This window comes from Anas platyrhynchos, chromosome 7 (genome assembly GCF_047663525.1).
Source record: "Anas platyrhynchos isolate ZD024472 breed Pekin duck chromosome 7, IASCAAS_PekinDuck_T2T, whole genome shotgun sequence".
Lineage (NCBI taxonomy): Eukaryota > Metazoa > Chordata > Aves > Anseriformes > Anatidae > Anas > Anas platyrhynchos.
The window spans coordinates 21,482,488-21,510,442 of NC_092593.1; the positions used below are offsets into that span (position 1 = coordinate 21,482,488).

The 27,955-nt window shown below is 38.6% G+C and overlaps 1 protein-coding gene across 3 annotated transcripts in view; it reads left to right on the plus strand.

The window, feature by feature from the left end:
- METAP1D (methionyl aminopeptidase type 1D, mitochondrial) overlaps window positions 1-27,955 on the plus strand; it is a 47,000-nt gene that overhangs the window by 415 nt on the left and 18,630 nt on the right. Inside the window, exons 1-3 of one of the 3 annotated variants that reach the window (XM_072040959.1) lie at window positions 16,350-16,802; window positions 20,700-20,970; window positions 26,108-26,274. In XM_072040959.1, the coding sequence (XP_071897060.1) occupies window positions 20,907-20,970; window positions 26,108-26,274 (231 nt within the window). In that variant the 5' untranslated portion in view covers window positions 16,350-16,802; window positions 20,700-20,906. Of the gene's footprint in view, window positions 1-16,349; window positions 16,803-20,699; window positions 20,971-26,107; window positions 26,275-27,955 lie in introns of those variants that run through there. The other 2 variants (XM_072040960.1, XM_027461858.3) reach the window with 2 other exon arrangements.

Here is a 27,955-nt window from a genome sequence, read left to right on the forward strand (position 1 = left end):
GACAGCCCGGCCGGGCCGGGCCGGTGGCACCGGGAGCGGGGGGCTCGGCGCCGTGCGGGGGGGGCAGGGGGTGAGGAGCGCTCGGCCCCGGTGTGCGCCCTGCCGGGAGCTGGCCCTGAGCGCTGCTGGCGGCCGCGGGGCTGTGTTACTGTGCTATTCCTGTCAGAAATTTAGTTTTCTGTTAAAAAATGAATAAAATTAATAGTGACTGAAATAAGTACGTTTACTGTCCGATCCCACTGAGTCGCGTAACTTTTGCGTGCATGTAGAGGCTCTTCAGCTCCTGCCGTCCCTCACAGCGCAGTCTTCCTGAAAGTGCCTTTTCTACCACAGCCCAGCAGAAACGAGTCAGTCCCGTGTGTTTTACTGCCTTGGTGACACATCAGAGCAATTGTACGCGGTTCTGTACCTCACTGATAAACGTGTTTTCGTACTGGTGTTACGTTATTTACCTCTCATTCCTTCCCCTCTGCGTTACCTTGTCTCTCAGATTAAATAAGGCTCTTTGGGGCATACAGTTAAGTGAGTGTTTTGTTTTGGCTCCTGTTGTAAAATCTTAAATGTGTGAATAGAAAGAAACTCCTTACAATGGTCTCAGTGAAAGACTTGTATGGGTCTTTTTTTTTTTTTAAGACTGTAAATTCTTCATCTTTCAGCCAAAGCACAATATTGCAATGCTATGCAGCTGACATAAAATTTCAATCCGTTTTCTCATGTTGTTGATAATAATCTTCTGCTGTACTTCTATTTTTTTGTTCTGTTCAAGTCTTTTCAAACTTTTGAGAATATAGCAGCCTTTTCTTCACAGTTGATCCTGAATTTTGCAGGGCACGAGAGCCACATCAAATTTTTCATTGATGAAGGCTCGTATTCATAAGGAAATTTCAGTTTGACTGGAATCTTAGAATCTGAGCTTCAACTGAACACTGCGAAGAGCTGGGGCATTTGGCATTTGTCTCCTTTTTATTTTTGACACTGGTCAAAACCTTTACACTAGCACATGTGCCAGTTAGAAACTGAATCACATCTGTAGTATGTAGTACCATAGAATGTCTGTTGTTGGTTTGTTTTGAATCTCAAATTAATTGAAATTTATTGTACAAATTCATACTATTCTTGATTTCTTGCTTCTGCATTTCTTCATTTGCAGACTTTGTTCTGGATGTTGTTGTGGTCATGTGTGACCAGTACAACTGCCTCAAGCTGCATCCACACCTGGAAACTCTGTGTCTATCATCCAGTTAATAGACCCAAGCCATTTAAATTTGTTAAGCTTTAATCCCTCCCTCCAGACATCAAAACTTATTCAGTTCCCCTAGTGGATGCATATTTCCAGAAGTTGAAAAAGCAAAACTGTCATAGTTCAGACAAGACTGATTAAGCTAAATCCAATTTTCCCTGAATTGGACAGTTCAGTATAATTTAATTTGCAAATATTGAAAGACAGAAGTAATTTAAATTAGATTTCTGCTCACCGAAGGGAGTCTATTCTACCTAAATAGAATGAAAATTACTTTTTGATAGCCCCTTATGTGATATCTCTTCATACATCTGATGTTATATTTCTGTAAATGATGAAAAGAAAATTTTCATAATTATGGAACTGTGTCTAGCACACTTGAAAAGCAGAGATTTTGGAAGTTTGTATACTGTTTAAATACTTCCTCCACATATCAGAAGGAATTAGGCTATCATAAAGAAGTCTTTAATATGTTTGAAAAAGAAACGTTGAATGATTGTGCTTGCAGAAAGTTAAAAAGACAGTCTGTGATTTTTTTGTTAGGCATATCAGACAATTTATTTGAACAGTCCCTGTCTTGCTAGTGTCAGAATTGCAATACCGTCAACCTAAGGAGAAGGTACACAACTTGATAAGAGTGTGAGGGGCATAGGAGTGCCAATTGCATTTACCATTTGTAAAAGAAAACTAAGACAGAATCCCAACGCATCAAACGGTATGTTGACCTGTCAGGGTTTGTACTTATAAATGATAGTGATTATATGGTGTTTTATGGGCTTGTAAATGGTCTACTTGCATACTACGATAGTCTCAAGTATTACAATAATTGCATCTGTGATGTTCATTGGTAATAAAATAAAGTGGAAGACGTCAAAGAACTGCATGTCTCCAAATACAATTTCTATGATTTAAGGCATAATAATCTTTTATTGATCTATTAATTTTAGGCAAGTAAATTATTGTAGAGTAGAAGCCCCTAATTGCTTGTAATGAAGTTTCATGACTTGGAGCCATGGGAAAATAATTGATGAGTAGACATCTCATGTAAAACAAGTCACTTACTGTGTTAAATAGATAGAACTGATTTCTTATCTTGCTTCCCTATCTACCAATGAATGAGTGGTCCATCTATGCTGCATGTTATTGCCAGACTTTTAAGGTTAAGTTATTGTAGATTGAAGGTGTGTGATACATCTCTCAGATATGTAGTCTGTGTGCACAGGCTGTATGTTTGCTTGTGCTTTACCTAGTCTGCATACTTGCACAACTGGAAAATTGTGCAAGCATCCTAAACAGGTGCCAATAAGACTTCACCCCCGCTCATGTGTAGAAGCAGTAGATTTCTTCTTTGGGCTGTTTTTATGTCCAGCACCAGAGTTATTGTGAGATATTATTCTTCTTTGGATGCATAGCTATTTCAAAATGTTAGTTTTTTAAGTTTTTTTCTGAGAATTTTATTTTTTTCACCTCCCTTAGTAACATGAAGAGGAGATACATAAATACATGCTTTTAAATCTTCCCCCTCAAAAAAAACAGAGAGGAGGGCATAGCTGGAGTATGATTTTGTTGCATTGTGGCTTCAAAACCATGCAAATCCAAGTTTGCCTATAAGTGCTGAATCTCATTAGAGGTCTTTTTTAATTAGTATCATTTTCAATATTGCAATGCATTTTAGTTGGGCTGTATAGATCTGTTCAGTTTGCAAGTCTAGTCAATGATGCGATGATTGAATGTTGTCTATCCTTCAGAGCTACTCTAGGCAAAATTGAGTATTTCAAAGGAGTAACAACCTCTTCTCCAATAAGGTAATTTTAAGAAAATAATCAAGCTATTCTGAAGCATCACAGAAATCAGAAATGTTAGCTCAGACCCTGCAGAGAGTGGAGTAATAGGAAAAGATGCAGACAAGTAACTGAGGCACTATGAAGCAATTAGTTTACTGCCTCTAGTTAAAGCGTATATATTTAATTTCACATCTTGTTTTTTCTGTGTGATCAGATATGGCTTTACCATTTAATATGGTAAAACAGACAGTCAATTTTTACAGTATCATTTTATGGTGAACTCTACATGCTAGCATACAGAAACATTCTATAGAGTTAACATCTGAGAGGTGGTTAAATAAATAGCTTAATAAAGTACCTGCTGGAAATAACCCATTTAATGGGTTTTTGATTTTAGGAACACAGTCAAGGGCAAATCTGTAGCTTCACTGAGTAATATATATCCAAAACCTCTTTAGTTTCAACTACCTGCAAAGGGAGAGGACTGTTTTCCTTCTCTGTCAAATTGAAACATGAATGCCAGGTTTTTGAATTGTCATATGCTACTGAATCAGTCTGTTTCCATCTTTTTGGTAATGAGATTTGGAATAGGAGTAAAATTTTAAAAGCAGCCTACCTTTTCATAAGTGTACCCATAAACTTTAGCATATATGAGATTATTCTCATATTAAGAATGAATCATAAAAAAATTCTCAGCACTATTGATATTCAAATACAAAAAAATCTTTTCACCCCTATCTTCATCACTGTTAAACTTAGAAATGTACAGTGCAAAAATTTACAAATATTTAGTCCTCATCTATGGTAACTTCTAATACTTTAAAGCTATCTAATTCACTTTAAAAAAAAATAACTGTACAATAAACACATATCAGTCTTTGGGGGACTTGACTAAACATTGCCTAGTATTCCGGACTGATAATGAAATATGTCCTATAAGTCTGAAGGTTTTTTGGTAGATGAGAAAAAGTGATTGAAAACTTTTGTCAGAGAGTTTTCAAGATCAAATGATGCTTGGCTGCACTGTGCAATATATGAGCTGGGCAATTAGCTGGAAGCAAATGTTAATTCACATTTTCCATTAATTTGTAGACAGACTCATGTCTCCAGGATTTAACATTAGCATTATCAGCTGCAAATGATGCACGGTGGAAGTTCAAACCATTTGATCGTAGTACACTTTTAACATTTTCAAATGATCCTGAGGTATTTCCATCCCTGTCTTGCAAATAAGCAGGCAGACAAGGAATTATTCCCATTTCAACAGTGCAGCAATGAGTAACTCTCAGGGAGACATATACTTTCATGGTTTGAGGCATGAGAGAAAAAATATTCCCCTTTCAATAAAGTGTTTAATTGTTCTCTTCTTTCAGCTGAGAGGTAATGTGTTGTTGGCAGCACACAGAGCCTTTGTTCTGACAAGATACATCACTTCTAACTGGGGGTGGATTGGTAGGGCGCGGTTTTCCTGTTAGCTTCTTTTTCTCAATCGGCATCAGCCAAGATGATATTCAAAGGGAGGACTGTCCTCTGCAGTTGTCCAGCCGTGGCTGAGAATTGGATCACCTTGTCCACCTCTCCATAGACCGGCTGCTGCAGTGGAGGCCATGCGGCCTTGGCCAGCTCCCCGGGCCTGTTGGCCCTCAGCTGCAGACATGGCTGGGAGGAGGAAGAAGGCTGCCGTCGCCATGCAGCAGCTGGCTCACCCAGCAGCAGAAACTTGGAGTCTTCTGCTACAATCAGCTCTGCTGATTTGTGCCCCCTCATGCAGCCACTTGCCCCAGTTTTGGTCATCTTCTCTGTGGAAGGGTACACACTGGCCTTGTGCCGGATTGCCACCACTGTGGCTGTAACTAATATCCACATGGAGACAAAATTCATAACATATCCCTGAAGACTGCGTAGTTCCACCAGTTTTATGAAAGCTTTTTCTGCTCTGTACGCCTCGTGCCTTGGGTGGCCAGGTCCCAGACAGTATCTTACATCAGCCAGTATTTAGTCTGTAGTAAATGTATTGGATAGGTACATTTTTAGATACTGGAAGTGGTATGGTAAGCCAAGTTGTAATCCTGGCAAAATTGAACTGTTTGGGAAATATGTGTTACATGTATCCTTTTCCATTTTGCAGAGTCTCTCTTCTTAACATTCAGCCAGACCTTTTCCTAGATGGAAGGGAGCTTTTTTCTATCTATTTCCATCACAGAGCTCTGAAACTTTTACAGCCTGCAGCAACTCAGTGCCCTAGTGCAGTGATTCGCTATGAGGGCTGGTGCCCAGCTGTGTTTGTGGGCTACTGACCCTGAAGGAAAATGCCCAGATGTTCTGAGAAGTCATCTACTAAGAAATTGATGTGGCCCATTACAGGAACTTGGCTTTCAGCTGTGTTCTACACAGTTTTGCAGTACTCAGTCTTCAGAGTTAGACGTTAAGATACCCATCAATGATGAGCACTCCCTGTTTGCATGCACCACTTCCACTTTGCTTTCCTTGTGTGACATTTCCTTACCTGGCTTCAGGTATATAAGCAAAGGCTTAAAATAACACTGTGTAGTAGAATGCAAAGTCTGAAACAAAGTCATGTCTATGGTTTGTATTTCAGTGTTGTCTTGGGACAGGCAAACTTGTTCTGAACTCTTTTGCTTCATCTCTTTCTAAAGCGGTCAGTCTCTTCAGGCTGAAATCTATACTCAGAACAGAAGTGGTGTTAGCATGTGAGCCTTAGTGTTGCTCTGCAGAGACCTAAATGACTGATTCAGGCTTCTCTGTATGGATATAGTGTATCAGTGATATAACAGATACTGCTTCACAAGATCTAAGGATTCCATTTAAGAAAAAAGATCCAGGCCTTTAAAGTCTGCATCAGAAGATCACCCTGACAAGCCTTTTTGCAGAGTTAAACTGCAAGTAAAGTCTGGCTTTTTGGTTCTTGCATGTTCTTTTACTAAAACATCAGGAACAGTGGTATAGTATATGACAGGTCTCTGGTGGTCTCTGAGCTTGTTTACTGCAATACGTAGCATTTGAAGGGAAAGGATGAAGGACTGAAACATTGCTGAGGAAATTCTGGATCTCAAATTGTGAGTGATACTGTATTTTAGATCAGATAGCTTCTCTAACTGAAGTAACAGGATGAGATGCCACGTGAGCATATAGTGTAACAGGTTCTGCCTCAGAGAGCTCACAGCCCAGGTATCTACAGCAGACAAAAGGGACTGAAATTGTTAACAGCAGTTGATGGATGGAGAAACTGTAGTGCCAAGGGAGTAATTTGCGGAGGGTCTTGTGTAAGAGTGTCATCAGGAGAATTAAATGGAGTCTGAAGCCTGCGCTAATGCCTGCTATTTCTAAGCTGCCAGGTTAACACATAGTTTAAAAGTGGATGTATATGAAGTGGCTTTCCAGATTCTGATAAAGTAATAAAGCTGAATTTCCCTAAGCAGACCAGAAGCTGCATTAAAGATGTACACAAAAATGACATCCCACATAGCTATAAAGATCTGAAATTTTGTGTTACAGGTGGTTAACAGTTCTGCAGGGGAAACTGAACTATTCTGTTCTGATACAACACCAATTATTTCTTGTGTGTTTTTTTACGTACAGCTATAATTAGAGGATAAGTTTGAGGCTACCCTCCAAATAAAAGTCTGTTTTAGTCAATTGCCCTAACATAGTGCTGTGGTATTTTCATTTCTTATTCTGAAGTTTGGGTTTCTGCTGAAGTCAAATTGAAGATAGGCTCCTTCTGTTTTTGGATTTGCAGCTAAAGCTGCAGTGGAGATCAATGTTGTGAAATCTAAGCTGTTTTTTCTTTCCGTTATATTTGTACATATGAGATATGATGCTGTGGTTTTGCCAGTTGTGATCCATGAGCAAATTTAAGTGAAAGCTTAGGAATTTTTAACAATGTTCAGAGATAATTTTGCAGTTTCATTGCAAACTGTAATTTTAATATAGAGACTGATCATGTATACAGTCTGTACAAGGCCTTCTCTGTGCTAAAACTGCCTCATTACAATGAACTCTTCAGTTGCCATTTGGGATTGCATATTTTTTCCTCTTTCTAATCCTTCTCTCCTCCCGCTCCTGAACAAGCACAGTCCCATAGCCCTTGGAAACTCACACATGGCAAAACACTTGCTCTTTTCTTCTCTGTGACAGTTTGGGGTGGTGAGGTGCCACTGCTGGATGGCTTGCAGTGCTTCTGACCACCACACCCCAGTGCTGTTGATCTTGCTATATTTATTAGCAATAAATTTTAATTTGAAAATATTTTGAAGTAATGAAGTGGGAGGAGGAGTAGGATATGTAAAATTTATTTATTTATTTATGCTTTGTCTTTTCAAGCTGTGTGCATTTGTCCCAGTGGTTCCTTTCCTAAGTATTTGTATTAAAATCAGAAATGTTTGTTAAAACATACTTGTGTGCTTAGTCTAACTTTTGTATTACACAGGTGAAAAAGGAAGAGAAAGTAAATAGGGCGTGGTCTGTGCTTTGTGTGTTCTCTGACTTGGAGTTACTGCATCCAGTAGAAGGGGGCTGTTTGGCTACAGCAGTGTTTTAATTTCATTTTGTGGTTTTTAGTTACACATTTCTGTAGTCTCCATGACCACTCCTGTTACCTGATGGCACCTATATTTCATCAAGCAGTTTACCTGGATTTAGTCCCAGATGAGCTGTAGATCATGATGAACATGATCCCCTCTGCTTGGGAATCCAAGACCTGTAGTACCAGGATTCCCAAGGGAATTGAAGGAAAGCTGTGTTCAAGCACTGACTCCTCTTATTTTCTGTGTAGTTTTTTGCGTAGTATCACCTTATGCTGATGGATAATGTACTTCACCACTAGTAAAATCTGGTTTTACTTTGTTGATGATTAGGAGAAAAGATTCTTTTTAAAATAGAATGAAAATAGGAGCAGCTAAAAGTACAGGCAACAAAATAAATTCTGTTTGCATCTCTTGATTACTGCTTACAAATAAAGCAACAAGTTAATAAACAAAATAACAAAAAATGTTGCAGCATTAGTGTTACTCTGATGTGTTTTTTTTTTTATGATATTGTCATTTCTATGTTTTCAGAGTTTAGTGCATGTTGATTTTTTTTTTCGTACATGTCTCTCCTTTAATCTGTTTCATTCTGTGAGAAAAGCTGCATTACACAAACATTGCATATAATTTTAGCAGCAGAACTTTATCATGCTGGATTTTTGTATTTAGAAAATGTTTTAACTTTTTTTTTTTTGAGTGCAGAGAGAGAGTTACTGGTCAATCTAATTAAATTTAATTGCATTTCCTGTATGTTTTATTTTTAGCTTGCTCTTATATATATGCCTTTATGTTCATGAGAAAATGTATTTTGGTCATTTAAAAAAATATATATCTTAAAATTCTTCTAAATGTGGGGAACTCGTAATTTCTGCTCAATGGTCAAGAGTTGTTTCCTCATTGTTTTGAATTGTGTGACCTTGTGTTTTGTTTTGTTTGTTTCTTTTGTTTTTGTAAAATTTAGAAAGTTAAGATATGAGAAGAGTAATTAACAGCTGCTGTGTTGTTCCTATTCTAGCTTTTATGACCAGGTTGATTGGACATGCACGCAGAACATGTTAGTTACTATTCTATCTACATACACTTCTGCCATCGTTCATTTGTCTCTTACTGCTCACATTTACCTACCTAACTTTATATATACACCATTACTTGTAGAAAAAATGTGGAAAAATTGGCCTTCAACAATTTCTTGTTTTTTCTGTTGTTCTAACAGTTTGTCTGAAACTTACTTTTCTGAGCATGAGCTGTTTTCCGTGGGAGGAACTACAGTGTCTGGAGAACATGTAAAGCTCTGGCATCATAAATGTGAAAAATGAACAGATAAGGATTCTCAGATTTATTCATTTAAATCTAGTGACAAACAAGTATCTAAAATAAAGATGCCTTTACTAAAAATTCAGTGATTCTGTTCCTGTGGTTAGGGAATAGAAAGTCTGCTGTAGTACATTACATGTATTGTATTACAGTTTAAATCTCCTAGGCTTCTTTTCTGTTCCAGGTTTGACATTCTTGGTGTTTCTGAGGTTTAAAAAAGGCATGAAAAAAAAATCATATTGGATATTTTTATGCGTCAAAAAGTAGAAGTATAATCATGTGGTAAAATCCCATTAAGATTATTTTTCCATTCACCAGCAAGGGAGAGAGTTACTGCTATTCATTCAAAGTTTTGAATCATTAGATTGCCTGAGGCAGGAAGCTGAAGTTGTTTTCTTATATTGTGGCTGTACCTGGAGGCCACAAACTTAAGTTTTCTGTTGGTCTGTATTGTACGAGTCTCCTGCCACAGAAAATATGTGGCAGTTTGAGAAGTAAGGGAGACACCAAGGCTTTTGCTGAAGTAGAAGCTTTGCCAGCTTGCTGTTTGGTGGCGAATCAGCTTCAGAGTGTACATTGTGAGGCTCACCTTGGTGTCTGGGCTTCATACATCTCTGGGTTGATGGTTCTGGTGGGAGAAAACAGCCCTGAGGAGCTTGCCAGCATCAGGAATGGTAGGCTCATCTGCTGGCATCCTCTTGTTAGTGAGGCAAGTCCTCCTGCAGCTGTATGGCTGAAGAAGAGTTATAGTCTCAACACAAGACTGTGTTGAAGTTATTTGTAGGACTAGAAGCCAGGAGCTTCTAGGCTGGGGGCTTCTAAGCCTCTAAGCTAGGGGCTTCAAGGCTGGTGGTGCATGGCCTTGGATAAGCCAGTGAACTTCCTGTCTCTTTCTCCACCTACAGTACAGATATTTATCTACTTTGCAGGTGCGTTGGTTGAGAGTAATGAGTTGTTTGTAAAGCACTTTGAAGATGAAAAGCTCTATAAAAATGCTAAGTATTATTATGTATGAGCTCTTGAGTGTATAATGGCTGTTTGCCTGCCAGTATTTAAAGCAATTTGTAATGCACTAAGTATGAAAGGCACTGTATGAAGTCAAGCTCTAGTTTCTGTTTAAGAAAAGTTACTCATACTTTGTGTTCAGCAGTTCAAGTCACACCATTGGATGGCTGTGTTCTGTAGTGATACAAAGATTATAGATTTTTTTAAAGGAACCATGTCAGAACATCTGAAGTCAGGTCATTATATGGTAAGGGTTTCTTCTCATTCAGTCATATCTCACGGTGTCTGTATGTCTTGGGTTTTGTTTGTCAAACATGTAGATCTTCTTCCTTCTTCTCTTTTGGCAAATGCTCCTTTTGTCCCTTCTTACACTTCTGTCTGAACAGCTGTAACTTCTCTTCCTGTGTAGAGAAGAACACATTGATAATAAACTTTTTTTTTTTTTTTTTTTTTTACTTAAATAAAGTCTTTTCAGTCCTTGTAATTGGGCATAGGAAAAGGAAATATGGAAAGGGTATAAGAGAAAACATCTAAGGTAATGTTTACAAATGGAACTGTTTGTTGGCAAAGGGCTTTATCCATATGATAGCATATGATACTACAGAGATTCTTGGACAGAGGAAGTTTGAAATTAGTTTTTAAGTTCCTTTAACATAGTGCGTATTAAAAACATATTATTTGAATGGAAAACAATCTGGAAATGTTTTATGACATAGAAACAAAGTATGGAAAGTTCATTTGTTTGTTTTGTTAAATGACTGATTCCCTGGGGAGTTTTCCTTTTAGAGTTGTTATCCTTTCCAAATCAGTAGATGTCTTTCCCTGTATGTCCTAATTTCTAAACAAAGAGGAAAATGTTGGAAAACAAGTGTTCAATAAACTGCTATGCTACATGGAAGTCTTAGAAAATGGTAATAAAGGACTCTTCAGTGCTCCTCAGAAGTCTTTTGGCAGACTTATTCTATAGAGTGCAGCCTGAGAAAACTTTTGTGAGGGTTTTGAAGGTCATATTGTAGTCTCTCTAGTTTAGAAGATAAATAACGAGCCACTCTAACCAGCTGTGTAAAGTCTCCAACTTTCACATCTTAAGGATGTTTACTTTCATGTATTTATACTTAAAATACCTGTTAAAAGGATATTTCGATTTTAGATCAAGCTTATTTTGAACCATGAAAGGCTACTGCAGTAATGAACATGATCTATATTTATACATTAACACCTAGGGCATATCAGATGTTCTCAGATTAACTGATTCATGTTGAGATGTACATGAACTTAAATTTAGGTCCTGCATTGTGTATTTTTCAGAATTATGAAAGTCAACACACATGGTATAACACTTAAAGAAAATGACAAAGAAATTATTTTTCTCACAGAAATCCAGCCGTTTGGTCCCAGATCTTCTGATTGGAGTTGGAAAAAAATAACAGTGAGCTCCTGACCTCATTCCACAAGTCATAAAAATGAGGAACTTTATTTAATACATGATGCAGTCACTCCAGGTCTGCTTGTATGTTGCTTGAGTTCATAGCTCTTGAATGTGCTTGTAAACTCATCTAGACGAGTTGATCTTCTACTCTAATAACCAAGCGGACAGTCATCTTGCAAAGCCATCCTAGTTTGACACCAAGATGAGATGTTGCCTGCATTGATTCGTGCAGGTCTGAGAATTGAATTACGCTCTTGCATTATGGGTGAAATTGTGGGTGGTGACAAGGTTTAATTTCATTGCCCTGTGCTTTCTGAATTAACACCTGTGAGGTGACTGGGCAAGTCTCATTTCTGAGAGCTGTTTCTAGTTGTTGTGTACTGATTATTATTGACATACTTCTTATGGCTCAAGACAGAGACCTAAATGAAATGGGTGTTCTTAAAAGAAATATATCAAGTAGTGGGATTTGTCTAGGTTTATTATTTAAAGATTTGTTAATGCTCTAGCAGACCCTACTAATTCAATAGAAGCTCTAGTCATGAGAAGATTTCTCTTCTGGGAAATCTTAAATAGTTCCTCAGAAAGATCAAGTTGTACCAGTCAGAATTACTTTGCTGGTATGTTTCTGTCCCAGCTGTTTTCTGGGTGGTGTAGTTAAATTATCTAAGAGTTTAGCATTGCAGAGAACTTTCCTTAACGACTACATGTTTTCTGGCAAAATTTTAATTGCAGAGCAACCCAAAATTGCAAAAGTGCAGAAGGAGTATATGGCAGCTGTTTCTAAAACCTGCTTGATAAAGACAATCTTGCTTTTGTTTATTTTGGTCTCTTTTATCCGAATAACTCTTTTTATGAGAACTGTTGCATAAAATCAGTCTTGGTTCTTCAGTGAAATATAAGGTATATCTCAGCTTTCCTGAAGAGACTATCCAAGTCAATAAAGGTGGAATTCAGTCAACCTAACTCTCTGCATCTAAGTTGGTGATACTGACTCCCGCTGTAATCACCCAAGGGAAGCAGGCTAAAGTAAATTTTGATAGCCTTTCATGTTAACTTCACTGAGTAATTGAAATCATTTTTCTTTTTCCAGTTATGTGAGTTAGGTATAGAATAATATAACTGCTTGACAAATTTGGGTGGCTTTTGCTGCAGCAGTATCCTCAGCTCTGGGACCATGTTCCTTGTTGGAGGTTGCAAACAGGTTGTTTGGAAGTTGTGACTGGAAGTTCAGCCAGCTGAAAGTAATCTGCCGGTGTGGCTGAGGTGAAGGCACACATTCTCTCCTGTCACCTCTGGCACAACAGGTGATGATACACTGCACTGTGAGCTGGGGCATAGCTGGGGCACGGGCATGCTGCTTCTGCTGACTGTACCACTGCAGTGGTAGCAAACAAGTCAGTCGACTTCACTGTAGTTGTTTTGTTCACTGAGTAGGATTCAGGACCCCTGATGTTAATAAAGTTGTGGTCAGAATCATAAAATCAAAATTCATGATCATGTTACTTTGCAATAGGCCATGCAGGTAATTTGAAATGGAATTCGCATTGTCCATGATTTAAGTGTACAGCAGGGCTTCTAGCACATAATTCACTGAATTTGCTGATCTGGGGATGATTTTAGAGTCAAAATGAATTGATACCTTCTCCAGTACATATTTCAGGTATGATTCTGTCAATACACATAACATCTGTTGTCACATCCTTTGTATATTTTAGCACCCAAATTCCTCACCCAAAAAAAAAGGTGTTGGGACAAAGTCTGCCAAGATCCAGACCAAAGACAGGTTGAACGTGGAATGTGTCTGGTTCTGTGGCTGGACTGCTGCAGAAAGCTGTGGGAATACCAGTGCTCATTCTCCAGATGAAGCTTTTGTACTCTCTCTGTCCAGCTCTGTTTTATAATTGTCAGAATAATTTATAGTGCATCATGAAACACATCTGGATGGAGCAATAACATGCTAATTGTTATTGTCTAAAGAAGAGCTTTACTAGCCTGCATTTTAAATTATAAAGATGATGGTTTCAGCTGCAATGGCACTATTGAAATTAAGACACCAAAATTTCCACATGCAGATCTGCGGTTCTAGTATAGTACTCTCAAGATGGGTGTGCACTGTCACTGGATTTACCAGGGGCTGCCGGGATCACTGACCTTCCTTGATAGCACCAGTCTGTATAATTTGCCATATACATGGCTTTACTGGTAGCCTGTTTTTTATTTCTTCAGTCTTTCCCATGAGCATCACGCAATGCAGTATGTGCCCATGTCTCACGTGTGAGAGACAGCTCACAAGGAGATGGCTATACAGCCTTCTCTTCCAGTCATGTTAAGGTTATATATGCCTCTGCCTTTAAGTAAAAAGGTAAAAATGCCTTTTTTGGTGTGTCAATTTGAATGGGAAGTCTTTTGCAAAATAGTTCTTTTCATGCAATTAGTATCTCCACAAATTGTGTCTGTTCTGTCAGATTTGCCTCCAGAGCTCCTTCTATCTAAACAAAGTTCTGAATTAATAAGTTCAAAAGTGAGATGGGTTCTAGTCGAAACTTTTCCTCAATTGCAAGCAGACAAGTCCAGTCAGAGCAACTGGGAGATCCAGCTGTGGGCTCAAATTGCTGCCATTGGTCTGTATCTCCAGTGGGCAATACTGTTGTAAAGCTGTATATTTAAACCACAAACCTGTAGCAACAAGAACAAGAGCACTAGAGTGGATGTTTGACAAATCATGCAAGAAAATCTAAGTGTTCTGTGTTGAATATGTGAATTAGTAATTGGCTAACTGGGATGTCCCCATGGAGAATTTCATGGATTGCTGCCCAGCTTTGCAGACAAGGTAGCTAAGCATGCTCTGAAGAAATGCCTGTCATATTTAGCTGGCAAGTTAGATTATCTTCATCTTAGGGAAAGCAAAACATTTACTGTTGCTTATCGATTCACTATCTGTGCAGAAAAAAAAATGCTCAAATCCTTTTCAGTTCAGGAAAAGGATTTGTAGACCTCCTCTCTTGAGAAACCCATTGCTTACTTGATGTGTTTTAGAAATTCAGATGGTGGAATAGCCCAATTAAATGTACACAGTGAGGGAATAGACTGATGAAGATAGTTTAGAACTTAATTATTTGTTTGCTTATTTATTTATTTAAAGTCCGGTTTTGTAGGAAGTAACAGTTGTTGGCATTGCTGTATCCATCTTTAAAGCACCTGATAGGACAGCATGGTTTTGTTTGGGTAACTTACACCTGTAACATGTGCAGGAGGAAAAGTGACAGGGAGCAAGGTCAAGGTTTGGGGGGTAAGAAAGCATTTCCTAAAGTGCAACTGGACTTGATCCAGTCTTGAGGGAATAACCAGGTGCTGTAGTTTGTGTTATATTGTCTGTTTCAACAAGTGCTGCTTGTAGTTCCTCCAGGAAATCTCTTGTAATAGTATCTGGGGTGTTGTTGGCAGGATATGGAGTAGTGAGGAAACCCAGAGGTCCTTCCTTACCACCTAGTTTTGGGGATCTGAATGTGTAGTTTGCTCATTGGAGAGTGGCGGGGCAGATAGGCAGGGCTGGAGCCCATCCTGAAGACATGCATCGGAAATTCATAGATGTTGCATGCCATCTGGCTCAACTCCTCCTGATGTGCATTACATGAGATGGGCACAGGGGAAACAAGTGTGTCAGATCCTGACCTGCATATAGGTTGTCACTCCAATGAAATATGCTGAATTCCTTCATGTTCCTGATACCTAGGGAAGGTCATGGTCAAAACTGAACCTGTAGTCATTGTTGTGGTGATTATTGTTTAATTTACTGTAAATCAACCACAAAGCTGGTGCCCACAGATGCCTTAGCTCTTTCCCAGTTAAGGTGCCTGTTGTAGCCAGCTGTTTATTAGATACTGGTGAAACATTTGTCCAGGGACACAAGCACTGCAAATATAATCTGGTGAGATCCAAATAGTTGTAAACCTCATATTGTGCCATATGTTGATTAGTTTACTTTAAAAGCTGAAGCTCAGGTCCTACTCCTTTTCATCTGTGTCCATGAACTAGAAGAGGAAAGGTGGTGGTTGTGAAGTGAGGAGAGTGGTGGCTCAAAAGCCCCCAGGGTCTCCAGCCGGGTAGGCAGGGGGGCATACCGCCTGTGTGCCCAGGGCACTGCAGCCCTCTCCCCCAGCCCCATGCTCTGTGCAAACCCAGGGGAAGTTTTTCCAGATGCTTCCTTGAACCATTTCCCTCCTGCTCCTGACAGAAAAAAGCTGGCACATCCCAGCATTTGTGCAAAGAGCAAGGGGGGCACCGTGCTGGAAAGGGTGGCTGGTGCCTTCAGGAGGGAGATTCCTGGATGTGGCGGTGCTGTGGGGAAGGGCTGGTGTTGTGTCTGGAGCCAGAAAATGCGCTTCAAAACCACTGCATGGAAAATGCAAAACACCTTATTACCCTTTCTCTACCACAGAATAAAGCCCCTTTTTGTGTCTGACATTCATGAAGGCTTATTAAAACTCAGCGTCTGTGGGGGAGGCAGTTGCCATCCTGACTCAGGATGGACACCTCCCCCAGGCTGCTGAGAGCACGGTGTCAGCACATCCTGAATTTCTGCCCTTTTTGAGGTTTGTCTGTATCCATCGGAGGAACTACCGAGGCAGCAGGGGATGCAACCCAAAGCTTCTCCCCAGCTCAGGCTGCTTTTTTGATTCTTCCATGGAGCTCGCTCCCTCAGCCCCCCCCAGCTTTGCCGCCTGCCCAGCCTTGCAGCTGGCCTTGCTGCGCAGAAGCGCTGAGGCGTGGGGCCCAGTGAGGGGCCACTGGCAGCCCTGGGCAGCTGGGGTGGCCCACGGGTCATCCTGTGGGGCCTGCCCCTCGGGGTGCGCCTAGGCCAGCACTGCCAGCACCGCCACACGTGTTGCCTCTGGCCTCTTGCACTTGTGTGCTTTCCCTTTAGCATGCGTGAGCATGGCTTGCCTTCCTGCAGAAGCGCTATGTTATTTATAAATAGCCACTCTATTTGCAAGGTGCCATATATGATAAAAAAAAGGCCTTTGGTTATGGTTATGTGGCTTGAGAGCAGAGCCTGTGCTTTGGATGTGCTCTATAAACAACTGGCAACAAGTGGCCTGATCCTGTCTCCGCTGCCTTCAGCGGGAGACCCCTGACAGACCCCTGACAAGTGCATGAGGCAGGAGGCGCCTCACTGCCAGCGCCACGTCTGCGGGCAGGCCGCCTGGGCATGCAGCACGGCCGCCTGTCCCCGTGCCAAGAGCGAATTTTGCCGATCCAGATCGGCTCAGTTTGTCAACACGTGGCTCCTGCTGAGCTCCATGAGGAGAATCATTCTTGGCACAGGGAGGCGCAGAGCTGGCCTAGCTGCACCCGCCAGGGCCTGGCACCTGCCTCAGCAGGAGTCCAGCACCCAGCCCAGCTCCCGCAGCCCCATGGCTGCGGCTCGTGGCGGTGGGCTGGTGGGAAGGATCAGGGGCAGAGAGAGAGAGATTTCCTGGGTTAGTTTTCAAAAAAAAGCTATTTTTTTTTTGTGGCTGTCTGGATGATTAATGTGAATAGGAAAATACTGTTGACCCATTTAAATCACGTTATACGACATCCATTGCTCATCTGCATAATGAAATACACACTGAACATTACAACCTAAGTATAAGAGCCAGTGAACTACAAAAATAATATTTTACTCATTTAGATTATGAAGTAAAATATAGGACATTAGTACTAATCATAGTATTAAATTTTAAGCCATGCAAATTGTAATTGTCAGTGAAAAAGAATTATAAGTAGAAAAGGCTATTAGCATTTCAGCTTTAACAGTTAATTTGAGTAATTTATTTTTTTTTTCTGCTGTGCAGCTCAGGAAAGTCCGTATGTAAAACATTTAATAATAAGTTCAGCAATGTTTGTTTGATATCATTATTTAATTTTGATCATTAAAGAGGTGCTAGAAATATTAATTTGTGGTATTAAAATACCTCATTTGTGACATTTTATAACAAAGGATAAATCGTAATCTTTACTTGAATAAAATCAAATCTAAAAGGCAAATTGTTAATAACGGAGAGATGAAATAATTTTAAGTATTTATTTAAGTATCAAAGCAAAAACTGAAGCCTTTAAAATATGAATTTCATCTAATATAAACATCATTTTCAGCATTTTAAACTAAATACAAATTTTAAAATACTGAATTTAGGCTGTCAGGTTTCTATGGTTACCTACCTTTCCAGCGGTTTTGTGAGATGTGTAAATAGGCCTATGAGTCACTTGTAATTATTTGTTTTTTGTTTGTTATAGTTGTAATTCTGTGTTCAGTTTGAATCCAATATAGTTCACACCACATGCTTTGGTTTATGTATATTTTAGTGCATATGATTGACAGTGATTGAGCATTTCTTATGGAGTGCTTGTTTTTTTTTGTCATAAGTGATGTATGTTGGTACTTCTGAAAACGTAAACAACTTCTTCCTGTATCAGTGTTTGATAAACAGGGACTTTTATGATAAGAAAGAGGTCTTTGTAAATGTTAAGCAAGGAGATAAATGAAAGGTATTTTAAAAAATGTTTTAAACAGCCCCCAAACATTATACCGTACTCTTCCAAATTCAATCCATAATCCTATCATTATAATTCATTCAGTGACCCAGTGTCACATATTTATGAATAAGCTTCCAAGCTATGCATTAAAAGCACATTCTGATGACTGTCAGGTTTAAAAATAAATGCTTTATCAAGGATACTAGAAGTTATCTGCAGCAAGCTCTTGACTGGAGCATCTTCCTTGTGCAAAGCATCTTCTTGAAAAAAAAAATAAAAATCATAGATTGTTTCCAATACCACAACAGTATAGTAGAAACAGCTGTAAACTCTTACACCTATCTGCTAATATATTTTGAAGTCCAGTGTATAGGATATAGTGCCTCAAACTTACACTCCACTCCAGCAGAGGACACATACATCTTTTCTCACTAAAAGACTCACTGTCCCAATAAAACTTGCATTTTCAAGTGGAAACAGGATAATACAAGTAATTAACAAAATTCAGTACAAAGCAAGAAATGCTGCTAGCTGTCTTGTTTACCAAATGAGAAGTAATGTAAGCATTTTATTAAGATGTTCATCCAAAAATTGCTAGCGATGTACACTTTTTTTTTTCATTTAGAGGTAAGACTGTGTTATGATTCAGGAATCATCTTTTATCCTTAGAGATTTGGATGCAGGTGTTTATTGTAAGGGGTCTTGAGTTTTGCGTGGGGAAAAGACTGCTAACTGGCAGTACTCTTCCCGTATATCAAGCTATGGAGAAAATCCTGATACAATGTTCAGAAGCCCCTACATTTTCTGTGCAAATGTTACTCTTATTTCAGCAGCCTTGCTCATCCACTGAAAGGATTTGTTGAAAACATTTTTTTGTGGTGATTCAGACATATTTTTCCCATTTCAGCTGGTAATTTAAGTTATTAAAGTAAGATTATTTTTAACGTGCCACCAGTAACGTTTAGTCCTGTATCAGGTATGCACATAGGACATAAACATGCCAGTTGAAAAACAGTTGTTTCACAGAGCACCTGAAAAGATTTTATCCCAGTAGGATTCGGTGAATGTTAAAGCTGTGGGTGGGTGCATATTAACAACAAGATCCTGTATTGTGCATGTGTGAGGACTATTTGAATAGCTTTTTTATTTTAATCTGAAACAACTGCTATTTTTTAAACTGACGAACTTGTTCCAACAGTTGTTACTTCCCTACAAAATGAAAATAGTGAGTACAATAACTAACCTGTCAAGCATAAATAATTCCTCTGATGTTTTACAAAACCTTAAGATAGACAGAAGGTGTTTGAAAGGTGTATTTAAATATGCAGACCTGAGCAGATATCTTTCTCATTCTAATTTATTGACTTCATGATAAATTAATTTACTCAATATAGCAATGTAGTAACATAAGAGGAATGTTTCTTCTGCTAGTCACAGAAGTTGAAATTTGCCAGATGCTGTGATTTGGAGCCTAAATTCCCCTAACTGTGTGTGAAACTCTTAATATTGCTTTGTCCAGCTTTTGTATCTGACTTGTTTCGTTTTGCTGTGATACTGCTTTAGGCAACTCTTTCTTTTTATTTTCTACTCGTGTTATGCTGTTGGAGAGAGATTTAGTAGAAATTGCACTGGGATGGAAAACTGTAGTGGAGAGCTACAGTGCTCTGTTTCCAAAGTTAAGTGTTACAGCCCAATCACATTTTGTGTAGCAGACAATTAATTTCCCTTGGTATATGAATCAATATAATTTAGATATAACTAGATGGTACTCTCAATTTTTTTAAATCCTGTAATAAAATGACAAGTGCTGTTTAATGACACCAGAATTTTGCTCAGTCACTGGCTTGGTGTGACTATGTGTGTATATATATATATATATACACACACAGGAACTCAGGGAAGTGGTTGAAGAGGGTTTTGAGACTATAACATTAATTTTTCCTTTTCTTCTTGTTTGTTGAAGTTGCACTCGGTTGCTGCTGATAAAAGGTGGCACCAAGCCAACTTCCTGACGGAGCTATGGGGAGGGTCATGGCTTGTCGTGACCTGGGCACTATTACTTGAATGTTGTTATTATTGGGATGAAGTACCCTTAGGCTGTCATCCTTCCTGTAAATAGAAGAGTTTCTGATTCTCTGTGGTTTCCCAGTTTACCAACTTGCAGAACAGCTATTTTGTTGGCCGTAAGTCTGATTGAATAATGAATTAGAAGAACTGTATTATTCAGAAGGCTCCGATTCATCATTTTAGTGTGCCAGTCTAGAGCGAGTAATAACAACAAAAAGCCAAACAAGAATGCATTTCCATACAGTTTATAAATTTACAACCAATTAAAACACTCGTTTGTATTAGCGCACAGCAAACAAATTGCCTGTCTCCACTCTCCGTGAAGTAAGGGCAAAATTTTAATTAGCAGGGAGCGTCACTGGTCCTGAGGGCCCAGCTCGGCTTTGTTCAGCATCGCAGGGGAATCCCAGTGGCAGCGGCACCAGGGCTTGTGCTGCTGCACTGGAGCCGGTCAGCATTTGGCCATTGGCTTGCTTTACCGGCTCTTGGGAGGTAATAAGGACAGCAATCCCTTCACTTCCTTTATTAACTAAACAACTTCTACCATCAATATCTAGCTAATTTCAGTAATTGAATAGAACAATGACAACCTGAATATAATGCTTGCAATATACTGTTCTTGATTTTGGTTGGTCAGGGTACGGTCATAATCATATTGCTGTCGAGGTTTTCACCAATGTGTTGCTGTTATAACTGAAGTCACATCTACCCTGATGAATATTTCATTTCCCCAATCATGCTATTAAAAACAGAGTGTTTTTACCCTTTCATTTCTGTTTTCTCTTTTCCAGTACCATCGTGATGACTGTGGCTGTGTCCTGTTTACAAATTGCTGCTAGTCGCATTTTCAGTAGTCCTTGTGGGTTTTGCTTTCCCCTAATATGGGCAATTAGGAGGAAATATTTCTCAAGAGCATGGGCTTGCTCTTCTCCCTGTAATGACATAGTCCTGTAATCCAGGAAACAGTGCTGCATGGTGTCCATGTCCATGATTTCCTGATGTGGGAAAAAAGTGTGGAAAGCATCTGGAGAGGAGGAGACCCCCTTTACCAGCTTGTTTCCTGTAAGCGAAATTGGAAGACCTTGTCTGTGCAAATAGATTTCAAAATAGAGTCTGCCCTTTGACTGTCTCCATAATTACACAGCTCTCTCTGTATTTTATTTGGCTGCCAGAGCAGTTAACCCCTGGAAGTAAGGGGCTGATGATGGCGTGACCAGCACGGGTATGCAGACATGACCATGTGAATACACTCTTGTTTAGAGAAGCCTGTCGTTAAGACCTTGTTACAATATACTTTGACCAAATTTAAAAATTATTACATGTTGGGTTGTGTTGATTAAGATATGTTATATCCTTAATGTATAGAGAATGCAGAGGTATTAGTTGCAAAAAAGGGGAAAAAAGAAAAAGAAAAAAGTTCTTTCGCGGCTTTGATGTAATCAACATCTGTCAACAGAATGAATTTGCTTTTGTTTAATTTCAAGGGCTCTTGTCCTTCTACTTTGCCCAATCAGTTTCAACTTCTGCCTGAGGCATTTCCCTATGTTGTTCTTTTTCTTCTTCTTCTTCTTCTTTTTTTTTTTTTTTTTTTTTTTAGAAAATGCACAGGTTATTGCTTGTGAAATGTGAGCTACTCTTCTGTTACACAGGTTACACAGAGTTGGAGAGAACCTTTAATCTTTCCCATTCTATTTTTGAAGCTTATATATACCCCTGAAACACTGGGATTACAAAGTCAGTGTTTTATTAAGACAGCTGTAATTACAGTAACAAATAAAGATCTACAAAACCACAACCATTGTTTCAGATTGAAAAATGTGAGCGTTAAGTAATTAACAGTAAAAAACTGTATAAAATCTTACCTAGTTGCATTGGTTGGATTCCATATATTATTGCCTATTGTGTTTTTAGTTCCTTACTGTAAACTTCATTGCTCTGAAGTTTCAGGAAAAAAAAAAAAAAAAAAAAAAAAAAAAAAAGGAAAATTCACAAGATGCAAAATTATGATATGATAATAAGATGACCCGGCAAGCCAAATTAAGGATCTCTAGTATTTTATCCTCTTTTTCCTCAAATATCCATATACTAAGAACATCTCCTTGGTCATTATTTTACAGTTTATAAAATAGATAAAATTACATTTTTAAAAATTAGTTATCTGAACAATGCTTTTGATGTTATTAATTGTTCATATATATTAAGTAAGATTCACTTTAACGAGAGCAAGTTAGTTTTATTTACTAAATCAATTAGGTATTAATTCTTGTAATCCTAAATAATGTCACTACTGTGCTTCTGTAGACACTTTGATGGATTTTGTGATGTAAATTGTTTTAAAATATTCAAATTTTATTTTTTTGGCTGTTTTACCATGTACTCGTGCTTGTTGTGGCTTAGAACTGTCATGAACTTTAGCCTGTAGTAACATTTTTGCTAATTGTTTGTAAATTTGAAGTCCATCATAAATAAATACCAAAAAATTGTTTGCTAACAATCACATATGATGATTCACGTAGATGAACAGTTTTTTGCATGGCCACCTCGTACCTCATTGAAAACATAGCTGGTAAATTGCTGTAACTGTTGAACAAAAAGCATTAAGAAAAGTGCTTAAATGAGAGTTCATTTCCAACATCTCTCTTTAAAAATACTTCTTGACCAGAGGAAAATCACATTTAAATGACTAAAATCAACTTAATTAAGGGTCATTAATAGAGATACACATAAAAAACTCTCTGCTCTGAGAGTGAAATGGGAGCATTTCATTATATAGTGTAGCATGCATGAACAGATAACAATTAAAATAGACCTAGAGTAAAAGGCTAATAAATATAGGGCACATTTGTGCTGCAAAATCAGTCACTTAAAATGCTCCCACCCATCATCATACTCAAATTCTGTATTCAGCCCCTTTGGCTGGCTCATTTAAAAGGAAAAGAAAATGTAATTTCCACAAAAGATAAATCCATCTGGCAATTCACAAAAGCTCGCAGTGCATATTTATATTATTAATACAAATTAAAGCATAGAAGGTGTGCTGAGGAATCCAGCAGCTCCAGCAGAAGGCGCGTGCATGCAGACTGCACAGGGTGATTCACCATGGAGTCAGGGGAGCAGTTGTCTGTAATTTTCTGCGCTCGGAGCATCGTATCTGCTGATGTAATTTCAGTAACACCGATAATAATTTTCATTATTGCGGTTGCTAGTAAATATTCTGTTATTCATGGCAAGTGGCATGGCCTTGCTGTTGAGGGAGAGAAGAAAGGCGCAGATGGGCAGCTTTGCATCCTGCCTGCGCTGGTGTGTGTTACGGGGCTACCCGGCTCTCTGATGGCTGCAATTCCACTGGAAGCCGCATAAATCCTGCCTTTATGAGCCATCTCGTTGTAATTAATATACACAGAAAGCGTAACAAAAAGGATGCGCTTGAGCGTCGGTGTTGTGGAAGTGAATCGGATGCTGACAAAAGCTGTGCTGGCTGGAAGGGCTGGGGAGCAAGCCCCAGCAATCTGAGCAAGACTTGGAGCTTACAGCCAGTTGTTCCTGTCTCCGGTGATTGATGATGTTGCTATATCAAATTAGCTGTGAATATGGAAGCTTAAAAAATAGAAGAAGCTGTGGAGACATTAGGAAGGCCTTCTTAAGGAAGGAAGTGTGTGGATGGAGTCCAGATTTTCATTATAAAACAGTAACTTCATTATGTTTTAATGCCATTTTATTTTTACTTTGAAGGAGAATGTTTTCTCTTATAATTTTTTTTATATTTCAAATAAAGCTTTAGTTGTCCTGTGTTTGTAATTCTTACGATGTGCTATAGGAGTCAGATTATACTATAGTGATATTTATTTGGTTGTCGCATTTCACCTGTTCGAGTAGGAGATATTTTGTGTGTGTCTGGTTTATAATGAGTAGTTAGTGGTATAACAACAGGCTACGCTACCTTATTATCCTGTTATCTTGTGACAACACTTACAGTGTGTCTTTGGGGGAACAGAGGTAAAAATTTTATTCTAAATAAAAAGGCATCCCTTCTTGAATGCGGGATAGTCGATAGGCGCACACACACGGATCTAAATAGGTTTGATGCATCTGAGATCACGTATTTGGGACATTTGAAGTTCTATTGTAGAGTAATTGACAGGCGCACTTGCACCTTTTTTTCCACCAATTAAAATTGCAGTGGTAGGACAGGTGCAGCGGCAGCGTGCCGATCATCAGGGAGAGCGTTTGAAACACACGGTCACGTAGTGATGTCTGTGTGGACTTCAGCTGACCGTGTCCCTGACTGTGGGGTTTCAGTGCGTTTATCGCAGCCATATGGAGCTGAGTGTAAATACGTTCAGCCGCGGTAAGAGCCAGGTACTTCTGCTGCTCTTTGTAAAAGTAGAGCGCTACTTCTGAGGAGCCAGAAGTTGCTGCCTCTGCAGATTCTGTGTTTCTAGCTTCCAGAAATGTGTGCAAACTGGCTGGCGAGTTTGCAAGATGCTTCAGGCTCTGTGGATGAGTGTCTGTGCTCTGTATGGTAGATGGCCTAGAGTTTATTTTTTTAAACTGGACAAGAATCTTTTCTTGTGAAGATGACCCTAGGAAAGTCGTATGTGAAGAGGCTAATGATTAGGTGGTTATTTACACAGCCTCAAACCAATCTAGCCCCCTGTTAAGGGCACAGCTCCAGCTCCACGCAGGCACTCTCTTCCCTCTGGAAGTAGGCAACTTTCCATAGGTACCCAGGTTATACTGGGAGCTAGATCAGAGCCTCTCCCACCAACTCCACCTCATTACTTATAAACAAGTTAAAACAACAGTAAAAATCTTCTTGCATTGACTAAAAGTCTCTACAACCTCTCAGGTGTTGCACAAATTAAGATTCTGTAAGCCAAACTTACCACCGCTCGGTGTGCAAAGAGACAGTCACAAACCCTTCTGAAACAAACCTCACTCAACAACTGCATTCAGTTTCTTGGGGCTCCAAAAGAATTTTGTAGTTCAAATCTGTATATCATGGGATGTTGTAAAAGGGACATCTGTAAGCCCAGCATGCGTGTGGAATGATATTATTTGCATCTGGACATGATAAATGTATCCAAAGAAAGGAAGGAAGTTTACAGTAAAATAAAAATGTACAAATTATGGAAGAAACTCTTTTAGAAATCATCTTTACGTAGTTAAAATATGCAGTAGATGAATTTCTTAAATTCTGTGAAGAAAAGTTTATTTACTTCCATCTAAACAAAGCCACTTTATTTTACTAAAGAGTAATTATTAATATTGGTTACTTGCCAGAGAAGATTGCTCATGTATTTGTCTACATATGATCTTTTTCAAAAGTAGCTTAACTATTATGTGGAATTTATTCTAAGGTAATTAAAATAAATAAATAAACAAATTTACATTATAGAATTTTTATGCATTGAAAAAAATGTGCTATATTTTATCAGTGTTTAGCTGGGCAGTGTAAAGAATCCTCTCAAATTTAGTGTACTTCCCTGTTTTCATGCTTGTTTGGGCAATGAATACTCTGAGGAACTATCATTCCAAATTCCCATATGAATTACGTAGAAATCTGATTCAAATATTCCAAGTCGATTACAAACTTCAATTCCCTCAATTGCCCTTGGCCAAGTTTAAAAATCTCTCGATGTTTGTTTTGTTCCCTGCCAGGCGGGAGGTGACTCCAGATTGAACCCCGTTTTTTGAATCTTCATGCAAATGACGAGAGCAATGTTAACATGCTTATGCTCAAATATGTCACCAATTCATCAAGAATACAGATCAAAATGTCTGAAATAAACACAAAATTATTTTTTTCTCTCTTGATTACTTGCTGTTGTGCCTTATTTACCCTTTCCCCAAGCCTTGTGCAGTGCCCCTCCCAGCCATGCAAATTGCTACAAACAGGTTGGGGTGTCAGTCCTGGTTTGGGGAACTTATCCACACTGCTTTTTAATGCATCAAACCAAATTAGATATAGTGCTTTGTAAAGCTGTGATGTATTGCTTTGGGAGGTTTTTTGTTCTCATTGCTTCTTGGTGTTAATGCCCTAATGGTACAAGATTTTAACAACTTCTTGAACTACCTATGGCTGCTGCATGTGTTTTGCAATTTCTATTACATGGTGTCTTTCTTCTTTCATACTTACATTTTATACCATAGCAGTAGGAAAAAAATGTTAACCAATTTTAACTTAATCTGTTAACAGGTTCCGTGACTGGCTGCCACAGAATTTTTTCTTCGTGCAATCGTGTCTACCTGCACAGGCAGTCAAGCAATCAACAACGAAGATGCTTCTTTTTTCAGGGACAAAGAAATACTGCTTATAGTATAGTTTTGCCAGCCACAGTTTCTCCGGCTCACCCAGTTCCCAAGGTACTGCAATTTCTATTATCTAATCAGTTTTTCAGTCAATACAGGAGTTGGCTGCACACGTGTTCAAGTGCATTCGTTGTCCAACAGCTGGGGGTTTGGATACAGTCCTGTGGTATGATCAGGTATTTAAAATAGGAGCACTGGTGAGAGAAGTTTTCAGCTCCCTACCATGTAAAACAGAGTGACATATCTAGTTATTAGGGAGTTTAAACCTGGGGCTTGTTAAGTTACTGTAGTATAAACATGGAATATTATAATCATCTGTCAACACTTAACGCTTCTGGGTCCAGGTTCTCCTTTTGGACAAGTATAGACAGCCCTACCAGAAATCATTAGGAATCATTTGTGATCATCTGAATCCTTTTCTGTATAAATCTCTCACAAGCTAATTACAAAAATATTTATCTCTTCCTGAATGTTTTGTTAATTGGTTACATCAGATTTAAGATAAGAGCATACAATACCTGCTGGTAGCTGCCGCATAGCCCCACTGCTCCTTTTAAACTATTTTTTACCATCTCTGAGTATTTTTTTTCTTCCAACATATATTTTTGTTTTTATTTACATTACAGCCAAAATAACTTTTTTTTTTTCTCATATAATTTAAGCATGTTTTCCACTGATGGTTTCCTTTTTTGTTGCTGTTATTTACAACATACAGTTCAACTGTTTAGTATCTTTCCTTTAGCCAAAAAATTACCCTTTCTAAACCATGCTTTCCAGGATAATTATTAGTACTTATATTTTATCTTACTTTACACGTGATTATAGATTTCTTATGCAAAATATGGAATACTTCCATGGGCCTAAAGTACAAAAACCATGTTGTATACGAAAGCAGGTAATGATGCTGAATGTAGTAGGGCAGTTACATCAGGTCTCCTAAAGACCGTGGAAGCTTGGTGTGCAGGGAAAGAAAGCTTTGAAGTATAAAGTTTTGTGCTTTATATGTTTTCAAAGGTTTAAAAATTATAGAACTTTTTTTTTTTTTTTTCTGTATTTAGATACTTCCTTTAGGATAAAGAGGAACAAATACATTATCATACTGAAAAGTAGAGTTCACAGATGACTGTGCTTAGACTGTCAAAAATCAGTCCAATTTTTCAATTCTGAAAACTTGAGGACAAGGTTATCACTTTATAGAGAGTGTGCCAGAAATCATATTAAAATAACACGGTGTTTTTGGTTTTTTTTTTCCAAAATCTTGGTGTGAAACTGTATACATAGATACTTGTACATCCACTGCTTTGGGCTTTTTCCTTAACAGATCTCACAGGTCAGCAGGGTCAGGTCTCAGCAGTTTACAAGATCAGTGCCCTCCAAGGGGATAGTGGGGGTGCTGTAGTGTATGGAGTTGGTAATCCAGCAAATGTGTTTTTTTGTTCTTTCTTCTAAATTAAATTAATTCTAAATTTCTTCTAAATTAAGTCCCAGACTATTGCAAATGCTGTAAGGGCTGATATTCTATTATTTGTAATGGAATGGAAATGTGAAATTCTGTTGATGTGAGTTCATTAAGGATACAGTTGCACTCTCTCAGAGTAGAAACGACAAAATACCAGTGGGAGTAACAATAGTCTCCCTACTGGAAGTCCCACTGGAGTTAATAGGCTACACCACTCTTCTTCGCTCCTACACTGGGATGTTGTATGGTCTTGTTGTATACAGCCTAACTGGCCAC